We start from the raw sequence: 16750 nt of genomic DNA, 5'->3' as shown, positions 1-16750 counted from the left end.
AAATGTATAAAATGTATGCACTCTACTGTAAGTCGCTCTGGATAAGAGCGTCTGCTAAAATGACTAAATGTAAAAACTGTAGTCCAACACTCTAACCACTAGGCTACCTCCCCGAAAAATGAAACAAATAGCCACCACCTGGGTGTTTAAAACTATTCTGTTAGTAATGCATACACGTCTAYAAGACTGCAGGACCTTGACAGAATCTTTACATGCTCTGAGACAGACTGAAGTCACTTAACCATGTCCCTGTCTATTAGAATAAATGCTTTTAACTTTGCATGAATGTCTAGGACTTTGATGGTTTATCTTTCGGTTAGTTAATATGAAATAATTCTCCAATTTGCCAAGTCGCGGTTCCTGGTCAAATATACAAATGTATCCTAAACGCTTTGTTGTACATACATGGTTTTAGTCTCCCTGGCACTCATGGTTTGCTTTCACACTCTATAGGATTCGGTACTATAGTTTTCCAAGACAGTGGGTACTATAGCGTCTGCAGTCAAAGGAGTCTTTGTYAAACCTGATTCCCAAAGCGATACCTCTGAGTCTCGGTGGACAAGATGACTTCTATAAGTGGTCGAAGGAAAAGGGGGTCAGTCTAGAGGAAGTGGTGAAGTCCCAGACAAACAAACAGAGTGTGTGAGTGAGTGTGAGTCCATAACTCACCAGTGTCCAGTAGGTGGTATGAAGTACATGCAGCAGTGAACCCGTGAGTCTGGGATCCTCTTCTTCCTGTCGATGTTGATCTCCTCCTGCAGGTACTGTTCATACTGGTCGTTGATGAACTTCATGATTGGCTGCCAGCTGTTGGGGGGGGGGGGCACATGGGCAATGGAGTTCACGACAGTCATTCACTCTGTGGTAGGGATAAAAAAAAAACTACAACTCACCAGTTCTCGTTGTTGATGTGGTCCCCAAAGCCGGGAGTGTCGATTACCGTTAGTTTCATCCTCACGCCCTTCTCTTCGATGTCTAGACAGAGACACAGGAGATATCCATGACATGTATTACATTGTTAAATGTATACTGATTACCACAGATCCGTATGTGTGTGTGTGTGTGTGTGTGTGTGTTACCGTGACTGATGGACTTGATCTCGATGGTCTTGGGGATCCTCTCCTCGGGGTTGGACACCACAGACTTCCTGCTGACCTTAGACTTGAACAGGGTGTTCATCAGGGTTGACTTCCCCAGACCACTCTGACCTGTTAGAGACCAACACAAGGGGTGAACTATAGGTCTGGACACACACAAAAACAGAGGGACTTATCTTCAACAATGAGGCTCTTCTAACCTGTCGTGAATGTACAATAGCTTTCCTGACTCTGAACAGAGACCCTACACACAAGTCATGTGACAGACCGAGCTAGACAAAGAGTGTGTCCTCATGCACTCACTGACTATGACAACAGCAGGGCAGCTGTAGGGRCATTCCAGCCTGCTGTCGGGCCATTCCAGCCTGCTGTCGGGCCATTCCAGCCTGCTGTCGGGCCATTCCAGCCTGCTGTCGGGCCATTCCAGCCTGCTGTAGGGCCATTCCAGCCTGCTGTAGGGCCACAGAGGACAGATGGACCAGCCACACACACTCCTCACCAAGACCCAGGAAAGGACTGGCCACCGCTCAGAACCTGGTTCCTCTCTAGGTTTCTTCCTAGGTTCCTGCCTTTCTAGGCAGTTGTTCCTAGCCACCGTGCTTCTACATCTGCATTGCTTGCTGTTGGGGGTTTTAGTCTGGGTTTCTGGGTTTCTGTATAAGCACTTTGTGACATCTGCTGATGTAAGAAGAGCTTTATAAATACATTTGATTGATTCTTCTACCTCCCCATAGGCATCCATTAGCAGCAGGCCTGACAGTGGGCATCGGCAGCACAGCCATGCCAGCTTAATTAGCCTTTATGCATAGGGGACACTGCTGCGGTCTAAGGGGCTTTAGGGCTGGGATTAAGGTAATACATCTCACAGAGGGGCCTTCAGAGATTGGAGTCTGATTACATCTCCACTGACCTTTCACACAATGCCTTTAGAGAGGGACCGAGAGTACRGCTGCGGTGTCAAACTCTGTCCCGGGGCTCCTCACGGGTGCACGTTTAGGTTTTTGCCCTGGCAGGTCACAGCTGATTGAAATAATCAAAGTTTGATGATGGAGTTGGTTATTTGAYTCAGCTGTGTAGTGCCAGGGCAGAAACCCAGAGGGGGCCTCAGGACCGAGTTTGGGAAAGACGGTCATAGAGGATAGCCAAAACGGCCACTTCAAAACCAATCAGAGTTAGGCACTTGTACAGTAGTAAAACGACTTCCCATCAAGTATGACCCTGGATACTATAGGTCACTGGATCAACTATATCCCTGTAAAAAGGACAACCGTATAAAATGTCTTCTTTATCTTAAATCATCAGGACTTGATGGACAGATCCTATATGTGCAGATAGGGATGCAGCAACAAGCAATAACACTACCCTCTCTTCTAACCTGGCCTTTATCATGTGATTCATGTCTCACACACCAATAGCCACTAAAACATGTAAGCGCACAATTGCACAACATAACCTGGGCTCATGAACGCAACTATCATTCACTACAGGTGGGCCTTTCTCCAACGTTACGACTCCACTTCAGGSGGGCACACGTTTCTGACGTCTCTGAACGCGCTGACTGAATGCTGCCCTTTGCCGAAAACAACTATGAGGGTTGTGATGCAMATCAGTGACGGCGTGCCCACAAGAGAAAGATATAGCCTAGTCAGAGATGATGAAAGTCTGGCGTCATTTTTTTTGATTGAATTGATCTTCCTACATGACAGCGATGACAGAAATGAATACTTTTTGACCTTGCCCAGATACGTCTTCTTTGACTTGGTACCATGAGATGCCAACTTTATTTTAAACAAAAACATTCCAATGGTTTAGGATCTCCTCAGAACCACTATGACAACTAGTATGTATACAAAACACACTCCTGCAGGGAGWACTGTGTGTGTGTGTGTTCTACTCTACCACCATCCCCACTGACTGCCACCATACACAAATACAAAGAGACATCTAAGCTGGGAAGAGAGACTCGAGGTCCTTCAACATGCTCTTTGTAGCTTCAATCCCTTCTCACCGTGGTAAAGCACAGGTAACTGCCAAAATAAAGGAAACACCAACAAAGTGTCTTAATAGCGTGTTGCTCCACCACGAGCCGCCAGAACAGCTTCAATGTGCCTTGGTATCGATTCTACAAGTGACTGGAACTCTATTGCAGGGATGCGACACCCTTCTTCCACGAGACATTCAATACTTTGGTGTTTTGTTGATGGTGGTGGAAAACGCTGTCTCAGGCACTGCTCCAGGATCTCCCATAAGTGTTCAAATGGGTTGAGATCTGAGATCCGGTGACTCGCGAGCTGTGGTGAYCTGAGGGCAGGGTAGAGTCTGCTAGAGCTTGTCAACATTAATGGGCCTCATTACCTCACCATCTCGCTCTGCCTGACAGCTTTCTTATATCTACTGAAGGATGTGTAGTGTGTAGCAATCTCAGGGGCAATCGGGGTAAGGGTTCCCCAATGGGGTTTCACGCTAGTTAGTCCTGGAAGATCAAGCACTCACTCCAGGCTCATTTCCAAATGACAGTGTGACCTTGAAAACATTTAAATACAGTGTATAGAAAAGAAAGTGTCTCGCTCTCTCTGGGGATGTGTGGATGTAACAGAGGATGTATGTGTGTGTGTGTGTGTTCATGTGCGTTTAAAACCATTCACTCACATCCATGATTTCAAAAGGGTGTGTGTTGCATGCGTGTGTGTTTTGCTTGTGTGTGTTCACTGTTCAACACCACTCACCGACGATCATGATGTTGAGCTCAAAGCCCTGTTTCATGGCCTTCCTCCTCATCTGCTCCAGGATGGCATCGATGCCCACGTAGCTGAAGTCGCCAGTGCCATGTGACGCTCCCTTGGCAGGGGGTTGCGGATGTGGTGGGGCGGACATGTTGCTGTGGCTCGGATTGACTTCTGACCCTGATGATGAGAGAGAGAGATCAGTGTTCAGCATGGAACATTTTAAAATAGGAGAGTTCCATGCTGACAAACATTATGATAAATATTCTCCATCTCACTCGTCACTGTAGCTGCCGATCAATGAGTAGATACCACGAATGTTCACTGAATTCCAGCTGGTTATATCAAACTGAACTCAAACTACAACGGACAAATGTAACTTATCAAACTGATTCTACACAACGGTAGTGGCATGTTTGGTGAACAATATATGCTATGGGTATCACGGTTAACACCTCCATCTCACACAATAGCCACAGGACAAGACACTCATACACCAACACAAAACATTGCATGAAATGACTCAGAACCCCCCCCCGTCCTCCCCCCACCCAACCGTCTTAAAATAGACAAACACGGATCCCTGAGGAATTAAACTGAGTGAGGCAGCCAACAACCTATAGACTATAGCCCAATAAATTACACACAGAACAGCGGACAAAAACACATCCGCTCCCCTACGTCACATAAATCTGAAGACGTACATGCGTGTGTTATGGTGAACAACGGCGGCAAGCTGCAGCTGTAAAGTGGATGTAGTACTCACAATATTTCACACTACAAAAAAAAAAGAAGGTACACAGACTCGTGTTGTAGAATAGTAGCAGTTACAAGTTACCACTCACCTGAGTGAGTGACTGGGAGGCAGGTAGATGAAAAGTACAGTCTACAGTGAAGTAGACCTAAAACAGTCCAAAGTCGTTGAAGAGAAGGTATGACTGACTGTCTATCGTAGCAAGGCTAACTGCCAAAGCAGTGTCTGGACGAGCCTACTGAACAGACAACAAGCTACTTTCAACTGTTGCATGTACACACACACACACACACACACACACACACACACACACACACACACACACACACACNNTGCGTGTCTTACAATAACCATTCATTTTGTTTGGATTCAGACTTGTGAATTACTGTGTTATGGTGAAAAATAGTGGCAAGCTGCAGCTGTAAAGTGTATGTAGTACTCACAATATTTCAAACTACAAAAAAAGGTACACAGACTCGTGTTGTAGAATAGTAGCAGTTACAAGTTTCAACTCACCTGAGTGAGTGARTGGGAGGCAGGTAGATGAAAAGTACAGTCTACGGTGAAGTAGACCAAAAATAGTCCAAAGTTGCTGAAGAGAAGGTATGACTGRCTATTGTAGAAAGGCTAACTGCCAAAGCAGTATCTGGATGAGCCTACTAAACAGACAACAAGCTGCTTTCAACTGTTACATGTACACACGTTAGCCCTGGAGGGGTGGGAGGAGATAGTTGGGTGTGTTTTTCCTTTGACAGCGTGCTGTGGTATCATCTACTGCTCGAGGTTTACAGACACTCCAAACCACAGACAGAGACATATCACAGCCACCAAAATAGCTGTGAATGAATTCAAACATGCGAGCAGAAGATCCACAGACAAACTTCAAGACGAATGTACATACTGTAAACACGGACCACTATGAACATGCTCCAGACACGGGGAACTGTGGCTGTCGTTTCCAGTGCTTTACATTCTAGTTTGTAGAACTCCCTTTTGAGTTGTAGAACTCCCTTTTGAGTTTGACAACGTCAGCTCTAGCTGTCTGTGACATGTCATTGTAACCACGTCACCCTGCTCCTGTAGCTGTGTGCCTGTTGACCTGATGAATATGGATGAGTATCAACAGCCATGTCTGTCTTTACAGTGAAATCTTCACCCCAATGTCTGGGTTTCCTGTTCATCACACTAGCATCCACATCCTCTCGCTTTAGCTGGCTGGGTCTGATGATTAAAGTGTTGCGTTTTGTTTCACCTTGCACYCGGGAAGTCATTGTTATTTCCTGTCCATGTCTGATAACGACAGTTGTGAGCATGCCCATAAAACATGCTGCCTCAGATCTGACACTAAATTCAGCGCGATATATATTCAGTGTGATATATTCAGTATAGAAATTTCTCCAATGGCATTCCACACAATACGTAACCATTTTGTGATACCATTACAGTAGGAGCTTTCTTTTATTTGGACTAGGAAGGCCTAGACTTTCCACAAGGAAGCCCTGGGAAAAGTGCWGCAAATAAACACAGTGTTCCCAACTGGTCTATCAGAGCTAGAATTTCAGGGCCGAACCAGGACCCTCGTCCAGTTACTACCACACACGCATACATCACCTATACAGGAACCAATATACACAGGCAGTTAGGAAACCTAAGGCTAGCTTTTCCAAACAGAAATTTGCATCCCGTAGCACACACTCAAATAGGTTCTGGGACACTAAAGTCCATGGAGAATAAGAGCACCTCCTCCCAGCTGCCCACTGCACTGAGGCTAGGAAGCACTGTCACCACGATAAATCCACTATAATTGAGAATTTCAATAAGCATTTTTCTACAGCTGGCCATGCCTTRCACCTGGCTACCCCTACCCCGGTCAACAGCCCTGCACCCCCCACAGCAACTCGCCCAAGCTTCCCCCATTTCTCCTTCACCCAAATCCAGATAGCTGATGTTCTGAAAGAGCTGCAAAATCTGGACCCCTACAAATCAGCCGGGCTAGACAATCTGGACCCTCTCTAAAGTCATCTGCCGAAATTGTTGCTCACCCCTATTACTAGCCTGTTATAAACCTCTTTCGTATCGTCTGTGATCCCCAAAGATTGGAAAGGTGCCGCGGTCATCCCCCTTTCAAAGGGGGAGACACTAGACCCAAACTGCTACAGACCTATATCRATCCTACCCTGCCTTTCTAAGGTCTTCGAAAACCAAGTTAACAAACAGATCACCGACCATTTCGTATCCCACCGTGCCTTCTCCGCTATGCAATCTGGTTTCAGAACTGGTCATGGGTGCACCTCAGCCACACAAGGTCCTAAATGATATCATAACCGCCATCAATAAGAGACATTACTGTGCAGCCGTCTTCATCGACCTGGCCAAGGCTTTTGACTCTGTCAATCACCTCATTCTTAGCAGCAGACTCAACAGCCTTGGTTTCTCAATTGACTGCGTCGCCTGGTTCACCAACTACTTCTCAGACAGAGTTCAGTGTGTCAAATTGGAGGGCTTGTTGTCCGGTCCTCTGGCAGTCTCTATGGGGGTGCTACAGGGTTCAATTCTCGGGCCAACCCTCTTCTCTGTATACATCAATTATGTCGCTCTTGCTGCTGGTGATTCTCTGATCCACCTCTACGCAGACTACTGTATACATCTGGCCCTTCTTTGGACACTTAACTAACCTCCAGACGAGCTTCAATGCCATACAACTCTCTTTCTGTGGCCTCCAACTGCTCTTAAATGCAAGTAAAACTAAATGCACACCTCCTTCAACCGATCGCTGCCCGCACCTGCCGCCCGTCCAGCATCACTACTCTGGACGGTTCTGACTTAGAACATGTGGACAAATACAATACCTAGGTGTCTGGTTAGACTGTAAACTCTCCTTCCAGACTCACATTAAGCATCTCCAATCAAAATTAAATCTAGAACGGCTTCCTATTTCACAACAAAGCATCCTTCACTCATGCTGCAAACATACCCTCGTAAAACTGACCATCCTACCTGATCCTCGACTTCGGCGATGTCATTTACAAAATAGCCTCCAACACTCTACTCAACAAACTGGATGCAGTCTATCACAGTGCCATCCGTTTTGTCACCAAAGCCCCATATACTACCCACCACTGCGACCTGTACGCTCTCGTTGGCTGGCCCTCGCTTCATACTCGTCGCCAAACCCACTGGCTCGAGGTAATCTATAAGTCTTTGCTAGGTAAAGCCCCGCCTTATCTCAGCTCACGGGTCACAATAGCAGCACCCACCCGTAGCACGCGCTCCAGCAGGTATATTTACTGGTCACCAAAAGCCAATTCCTCCTTTGGCCGCTCTCCTTCCAGTTCTCTGCTGCCAATGACTGGAACGAACTGCAAAAATCACTGAAGCTGGAGACTCATATCTCCCTCACTAGCTTTAAGCACCAGCTGTCAGAGCTGCTCACAGATCACTGCACCTGTACATAGCACATCTGTAAACAGCCCATCCATCTACCTCATCCCCATACTGTATTTATTTACTTATCTTGCTCTTTTGCACCCCAGTATCTCTACTTGCACATACATCTTCTGCACATCTATCACTCCAGTGTTTAATTGCTATATTGCAATTACTTCGCCACCATGGCCTATTTATTGCCTTACCTCCCTTATCTTACCTTATTTGCACACAATATATTTAGACTTTTTCTACCGTATTATTGACTGTATGTTTGTTTATTCCATGTGTAACTCTGTGTTGTTGTATGTGTCGAACTGCTTTGCTTTATTTTGGCCAGGTCGCAGTTGTAAATGAGAACTTGTTCTCAACTTGCCTACCTGGTTAAATAAAAGGTGAAATAAAAAAATATATAATCATTTTAAAAAACATACTTCCAAACCCACACCCCAGAATGAATATCTGAACGACTGAATCTCTGAATGTCCTTTTGTCCTCCACTAATAGTCAGAGTGAGACAACACAATAGAAGAGAATGGGTAGGTGGTGCCGGTTGGGTTGGACCACACCTTCACTTGCCAGTAACTGTGTGGAGCTGCAGTCTCGACCTTCAGTTTCCCAGACCCTGTGCTGATCGATGGAGGCTAAGATACCACAGAGCGGCTTGGCTGAAACGTCCTGGGAACATGAACTTTATAGAAGAAAAATCCGTGCCTCTTTACCGTCATCAATCAACGCACATCACCGTCAGAGTATTGGGTTTTGTTTTTGTATTCCCTCGACCGGCAAAGCACCCTTCAACTTCTTTATGCGCCTTCATTAAGCTTACATTAAACATTCCATCAAATGGGGAAATGTGAACCCTTTGGTCGGTTGAAACCGCATTAGCCCCTACTGTATGTAAGAGCAGATGTGCTGTGCTGCTATCCCTGTTGAACAGACAATCCCCTGTAGTGGGAATAAGATGTTGAAGTGRACACAAAGTACTGACACAATGGCATGTACAGGGCCTTTGTTGATGTTGTGGTGTCAGGTGCCTACCTGCCTACCTACATGTGTGCGTGCAGCATATCACCCTGCATCCCATTGCTGGTTTGCCTCTGAAGCTAAGCGGGGTTGGTCCTGGTCGGGAGACCAGATGCTGCTGGAAGTGGTGTTGGAGGGCCAGTAGGAGGCCCTCTTTGCTCTGGTCCCAACAACAACAAAAAAMATCCCAATGCCCCAGGGCAGTGATTGGGGATATTGCCGTCTTAAATAACAACAAAAATGTCAGATGGGACGTTAAATGGGTGTCCTGACTCTCTGTGGTCACTAAAGTTCCTATGGCACTTATCATAAGAGTAGGGGTGTTAACCACGGTGTTCTGGCTAAATTCCCAATCTGGCCCTCATGCCATCATGGCCACCTAATCATCCCTAGTTTCCAATTGGCTCATTCATCCCCCCCCTCCTCTCCCCTGTAACTATTCCCCAGGTCATTGCCGTAAATTAGATGTGTTCCGCCAACTTATCTGGTCAAATAAAGGTTCAAAGAAAAAAAAAAAAAAAAGAGTAAGGACCCTACTGTGCTGGAAGCAGCCTCTCTAAGAGACAGGATACAAACCAGCACTAATGACATATTAAGGGTCTATAAGTCATCCCATGCCTGGGTACCACAATGCCAGCTCCCCCTGTGCCATCTGGTGGGTAACGTCTGGGTTCTCTAAGAATAGAGACAACACACACACAGCGAGAGAGCGAGAGAGCGAGAGAGAGCGAGAGAGAGAGAGAGAGAGAGAGCGAGGAGAAAAAATGGTGCTGATGGCAGTGGCTTAACCGGCCTGAGAAGCTACTGTCTGAATTCTCTGTTCTGGTTTGACTGGCACAACTGACGAGAACGATCAGTTTCACTCTCCTCAACAGTGACCACTGATCAAATATTATTGGTCACATACACATGCTGTTGCGGGTGTAGAGAAACATTTCAACTTCCTCATCATTTATGAGCTACAAGAAAAACATTGGCGTTTGAAGATCCAATAGATGGGGCCCCATCAAACTTTTATAGAAAGCCTTGCCTTCCTTTTATGAGTCAGAATAGCAGCCAGGCGTAGAAATTGTTCTACAGAGCACTGGTAGCCTTTGAAGCCTGCTGGYTCTCTGGCTGATTCACCTGATTAAAACTGACCAGTGAAACTATGACTACTACACATTCTAAACTTAGCTCACGCTAAATGACCCTAATTTGATGTGAAGCCCCCTCCAATACGCGTTGCATCCAAACTGAAGACGAAGGGCCCCTGAGCCCAAAAAAAGCAGCTGTTGCTTATTCAAAGGAAATAAGATATTTGACCTGTGAAAACACCTAGCCTAGCTGACCCCAGAATTAACCCTCAAAACACAACATCAAATTATTTTTTCCACTTTCTTAACCCTTTCCAACTGACTACCATTCACAGTGTTTACCAGAACTCTGAAAACAGACAACTGTTACGYCTGGGGTTGAAAAAAGGCTAACTGCCCTTTCTGACTTGAGTGTGAAAAGAGATTTAAGTACTAAGGGAAAGAATGTGGAGCMTCGCTGAACGGACATAGTGGAGTTTAAAGGTTCAGTCCATCCTCATTTTCCTTTGCATGGACGGATGAATGAATGGATGGATGGATGAGACCCTAACAGCTGCTGTTTCCAGACTACACATCCAGATTTGCTCCATTGGGAACCAGCTCTGATACATCTAAACACTGGTTCGTTACACTCATCCTAGATCAATGTGGACCATGTGGACACCCAGCACCTTGGTCAAATGAGGAGGARTCTATTTAAAAAGGCATGAACGAATAAGGGTGGAAGTAAGATGTTTAGAAGTTAAATTATCTTGTGTAACGAAGTGGTTGAGATCTGAATGRTGYAAGCTAYTTATGCTACACGGTATGATAGGGGACTGCATTGGTGGTGGTTATGGTATGGGATAGCACCAGTGTCTGCGTGCCACATCTYACCTCTCTACTGTCAMGRATAATGYATGTTAATACGGGCTCATACAGAGATATGTATAGCTGTGTTCTCTAGTAAAGATTGCGCACAAGCTACATCTTTCAAGCCCATATGTGAGGTTTCAGGCTCCGTGGTAGATTCACGGTTTCCTGTTTGTCAGTAGAGACACAACGGAAGAGGCCTAGACGAGAGAGCGAAAGAGACATCAATGAGAAATGAGTCAACTCATACGCCACCTGAAGACTATAAAAATCAACGTGTTTAAAAAAAAAAAACAAGCACTGCAGATTCATTTCAAATGACAACTACACTGACCATTTCAAGACCTTAAACATAATCCCCCGATTTCCCTGTTAATCATGCCAGCTGACAGCAGTGSTGCACTAGTACTACTATAGCGTKTCAAACCATCTTAAATAGCACAGCCACCACATTCCCCACTCCCCTCAAGAGTTGGGGTCAATTCCAATTAACTTCAGTCAGTAAACTGAAATTCCAATTCTCCTTGTTGAAAAGCAATCCCCTTTACCCTACATGCACCCTGTGCCCACCCGGTGCTCCTGGCCAGCCAACACGGCGTTCCCAAAGGAATGTTCTCTCTCAGGAATCTCTCCCACATCCCATTCGGATACAATCTGCACCAGTGGATCATATACTGATTTACATGCACCCATAACCAAATATTGTTCTGCTTTCATTCTGCCGTTCAAACATTCATAATATCCGGCACTTCCTGACCCAAATACAATATTCAAGGAGTGTAATTCATACTATGAATTTCATTCAAAACTTGTTTGTAGAGTTATGAAGCAATGGGTTGGTTGTTTGCGGAGCGATGTGCTTTCGGTTTGTTTTGGTTTCTATATATTAAATACAATTCGGCGGAACCTTACTCAAAACGTGTTAAAAACCCATAGAAGACTCCAGAACTTTTCCAATTAAATCACAACCTCTTTAGTTGCCTTTCTGTTGTGAATTATATGACAAAAGGGATTTTTTTTCTTCTCCGTTCTTTGAGGCAAATCCAACCTTTGATGATACCAGAACTCTGGATACCACAGAGAAGGGAAACATGGATGAGAGACCATGACAACGATTCATCTCCTGCACAACGTCTAATTTGGCCTGATGTTGGGCCATGCTGTTTGAATTGTGTGGTCAATGATTAAGCTGGTCCATCCGGGACTGGTCTGTGGGAGAGAAAGAGAGAGCTCTGGTCCAGGACCACATGTCCTCGTCTCTTCACAAGACAACGGGTKATAAAGAATGASAACTCCACAGCACCAGTCATCCAATCCACTTTGAAGGTCTCTGGACTTCTGAGGAGATCACACCAGTTAAGCTGCTTCCTCATAATTGGTGCAACACACATTGTGACAGATCCTATTTGCATGGCTCAGATAAGAGACAGTATATGCCTTCTCTACAACCCTTTAACACAAGGATGTCTTTGGGAGGAAGCCGAGGCATCATCCGCGTCTTGGTCACACACCGTTACTGATCCCCTTAACAACACGGTCTGCTCTTTTAAAGTCCCAGTTCCCGAGGGGGTGACCTTGTGTCCCAGTAGCCTGGTCCCAGATCTGTTTGTTCTGTCTTGCCAACTCCATTTGTGTCAATGTCACACCAGGACTTGGAGTTGGCAAGACAGCACAAACAGATCTGGGACCAGGCTAGGTGTCTCAGCCCTGTACCAACCAAATGGTCTGACTCGCTCTCTCCCCCTCCATCTCTCTTATTCARRCCCCCCCCCCCCRCTTTRKCAGGAGATGACATTTCCATAGCTTTGGCGGCTGTCTCTCTCGAGGAGGAAGCAATCGTTAAGTTGTATGCCTTCTGCTGTCTTGAGCAGATATGTGGATGGTAGGATTACATGGGGCAGTGTGGGAGAGGGCTGACGGACAGGCACGGCAGGATGGCACCGCATCCTACTATTGGACATATTGCAGTAGTCACTATTGCTCTAAGAGCAACTCATCCTCTTTATAACTTACTGTACAAGAAACGCATGCAAGAGGCATTGTAGACTAAATAGAGTACAGTATTGTAAAGTCATTTACAAAAGTTCTGGTCTGAATGCAGCATAACACAATTCACTCGTTTTCCTATTACTCGGTATAGTGGGAATGAATACAAACGTATCATCATCAGCATGGCGTTTTGTTCTGCTCTTCCTATTAGTCATGTGTGGAATGTCATTCCCCTATTTACCTTACGGCCTATAAGCATGGCACAAAAACTCTCATTCCACACGCTTGCTGTTTAACCTATGGCCTCACTCTTGCAATTATCACTTTCCTCTCTCTGGAACCAAGGGGTGTAAATCTTGGGATGTATTTATGGCAACTTACCCATGTTCTCTCACTTCCTGTTTTTCAGCAACAGTTTGACAACCATCCACCACCACCAGCTATAATAACCTTCAGGCTCGTCATTGGAACTCCTTTCTGGGTTCGATGCCAGCTGCACAGCAAAGGGCTACCGCTCAACAACTACATCATACCAGTCATCCAACAGATTCCCATTCAGAGCGACATACAGAAGCATCCAGGGTCAATGCCCTGCTCAAGGGCACGTTGACCGATCTACCACCAGGCCAAAAAACGTGAAGTCGATCCCTTCACAGTTCCCCAATAGCTGTCCCTCAACCATTCGAGACCCCTCCCACAGTCCCCACCCCCAAGAACCCCACAGTGCAACAACAACCAAGAGGATGAACTAAAGCGAAAGAAGACAGAAGAAAACAGCAAACAATGCAAAAAAATATATCCATTTAAAACAAAGGACATCAAGGACAACGAAAATCAAAACTGTATATGTTTGTGTGCATGTCTGGCACTACTACATGTATGTGTGTGTTCTTGTATGTGTTTATTTGAATGAGAGTGTGTGTATAAGCATGTGTACAAACACCTGCATGGCATCAGCCTCAGGCAAGCCGGCATTAGCTTTAAAAACACTGCCCCTCAGTGTCATTCAAACGTACTTTTTATTATGTTAAAAAAATYTATTTACTTTTATCTTTGACTATCATTCTATCTCCCACACAACAACTCCACTCCCACTTGTCTCCAATTCCACCTAACAGCTTCAGCTTCCCTCAGCCCATCCCATCTGTCTCTGCTGGCCACCCACTTCGGGTTTCTACGCAACACATATCTTTCAACTATGCTGTGATGTTTAACGTACAATTTCAATCTATCTAATCGAATAGAATCCACAAATTGCGAGTTGAAGATAAATACTTTTACTAAGAGTATTAGTATATTAGTAATTGACTTACCCGGTCTCTCTAAATCTCCTAACAGTACTATTTCTAGGGTCAATTTTAGATCAATGCTATGCATTTTCAGCCATTCCTGAACCTGAGACCAGAAACAGGCTACCGGAGGGCCAAAATAAATGGTCTATTGATTCTGTATCCTCACAACAAAATCTGCAGAGCTTCGATGTTTTTATGCCCCAAATATTCAACATTTTGTTGGTGGCAAGAATTCTATATAATCATTTTAGCTGAAAAGCACGAAGTCTTGAATCTTGCGTTGTTTTATATATCAACTCATACACKCTCTACCATGGAATCGGTACATCAAAAATCTATTCCCAACTATTTTGCAATCTGTATGGCACAGTTGTCAACATCCTGGTCCTCAAATCAAACTGGTATACTTTCCTATTTATGCTATTTTTATTCGTCCGCCAGTTTTGATCCTTTATATTGGGCAGACAGACCAGTTCCCTAACTCCTCCCGTTGCCACCTGCCTCCTCCATTTTTGGGGTAATGCTGTAATCAATTGGTTGTACTCATGGATTGAGCAGACCTTTCCGTACAATTCTGATTACTCCATGAAGGACATAACTCTACCATTCCAATTTACAATATCATTTAAGAACAAATTACCCTTTTCAAACATATTTTCCATAAATACAGGTGTTTTATCAACCAGCACATTTGAGTTCAGCCATAATATTTGTTGTAATATTTTAATATCTTTTCAGGGGGATGAAATTGAAATTGTAGCCAGCTCTGCAATGCTTGTTTGAAAAAGAGAGATACTTTGAAAAAAGTATAATTTTCAATTAATTCGAAAATGAGACATGGCGATCTGCACAAAGGCAAAAAGGCCATTTTTAAACAATGGAGGAGCTTTTCTTAGTAATCTACTTGAGAACCATTTAGGGTTCAAATAAAACTTTTGAATAAGTGAAGCTTTTAGAGAGGTTTAGTGCTTTTATATTTAGTAATCTCAACCCACCCAAATCATATTCATTATATAGATAGGCACGTTTTATTTTGTCTGGTTTAGCGTCCCAGATAAAGCAAAATATTTTTTGTCATTGATTTGAAAAACGAATCATCAGGAGTAGCAGCGCCATAAGTGAGTAAACTGAGATATGACTAAGGAGTTAATCATGGCAATTTTTCCATAAATAGACAGGTATTTACCTCTCCATGGTTGCAGGATCTTGTCTATTTTTACAAGTTTTCTGTGATATGAATACCGAGTATGTCTACTTCACCATCAGCCCATTTTCTAGGTAAACTGCAGGGTAATGTAAAAGGGAGGGATCTAGGGATCTAGATTGCCGACTTAATATAAAATTTGAGTCATCGCATACACGGACACCTTTGGTTTTTAAGCCTTAGATTTCTAATCCTCTAATGTTGTTATTGGATCTGATTTTATAGCTAGCATTTTGATGGCCATAACATTTACATTTAAGTCATTTAGCAGACGCTCTTATCCAGAGCGACTTAAAATTGGTGCATTCACCTTATGATATCCAGTGGAACAACCACTTTACAATAGTGCATCTAACTCTTTAAAGGGGGGGGGGGGGGTTAGAAGGATTACTGTATCCTATCCTAGGTATTCCTTAAAGAGGTGGGGATAACAAATATATATGGTGACAGCAGGCACCCTTGTTTACCTCCTCTTGACAATTCAAAACGCTGAGAAGTAGCCGCTATTTACTATTTTACACCTGGGGTTGCTTTACATTTTTTTCCCCCATTTTATAAGAGACTTACCGAAATTGAAAAAAATCCAGGATTACTTTATCAAATGCCTTTTCAAAATCCGTTATGAATACCATTCCTGGCTTRTTAMASGTTTCATGARGTTCTATTATTTCTAGTAGTTGTCGTATATTATCTCCAATATATCGTCCATGTAAAAAAACAGTCTGATCAGGATGAACAATGCGTGGTAAAACCCTTTTAATTCTGAGTGCTATACATTTCGCTAGTATTTTTGCATCACAACATTGAAGTGTAAYGGGCCTCCAGTTTTTTAGATAGACTGGGTCTTTATATTTTCCATCTGGGTCTAGTTTTAATAATATAGAAAATCAGACCTTCCTGCTGAGTACCTGACAGACTACCATTTCTATAGGAGTTGTTAAAACAAACAATGGAGCTTTAGTATATCAAAAGACTTGATATACGTCTACTGGTATGCCATCAAGCCCTGGGGTTTTTCCAAACTGAAAGGATTTAATAGCCTCAAAAAGTTCTTCCTCTGTAATTTGGTCTCATCCTCTTCCACTGATCTTTCTGTACATTTGTCAATTTTCCATGTTTTATATTAATTAGGAAAAAATTCCTTATTATAATCTTCATTCAGTGGGAGAGGATGAGACGGAAAAGAGAACATCTGCCTAAAATAATGAGCTTCCTCTTAAAATATAATTCAGACAACCATAGATGACTCAGTCTTCAGTAATGAGTTTCTGCAAATTATTTTTGTTTGCGTTCCTGTATTGGAGATTCAAG

At 44.0% G+C, this 16750-nt stretch overlaps 1 protein-coding gene across 1 annotated transcript in view; it reads right to left on the bottom strand.

Annotated features, from left to right (window-relative positions):
• The window catches only part of septin9b (septin 9b), a 79949-nt gene that overhangs the window by 32611 nt on the left and 30588 nt on the right, over positions 1-16750 (bottom strand). The window contains 4 exon segments of the mRNA XM_070448075.1: positions 670-807; positions 894-975; positions 1080-1208; positions 3824-4000. Coding sequence (XP_070304176.1) covers positions 670-807; positions 894-975; positions 1080-1208; positions 3824-4000 — 526 coding nt within the window.

The sequence above is a fragment of the Salvelinus sp. IW2-2015 genome, linkage group LG1, assembly GCF_002910315.2.
Source record: "Salvelinus sp. IW2-2015 linkage group LG1, ASM291031v2, whole genome shotgun sequence".
Lineage (NCBI taxonomy): Eukaryota > Metazoa > Chordata > Actinopteri > Salmoniformes > Salmonidae > Salvelinus > Salvelinus sp. IW2-2015.
Note: the sequence above shows the minus strand (reverse complement) of the source record. Positions and strands in the feature narration are given on the sequence as shown.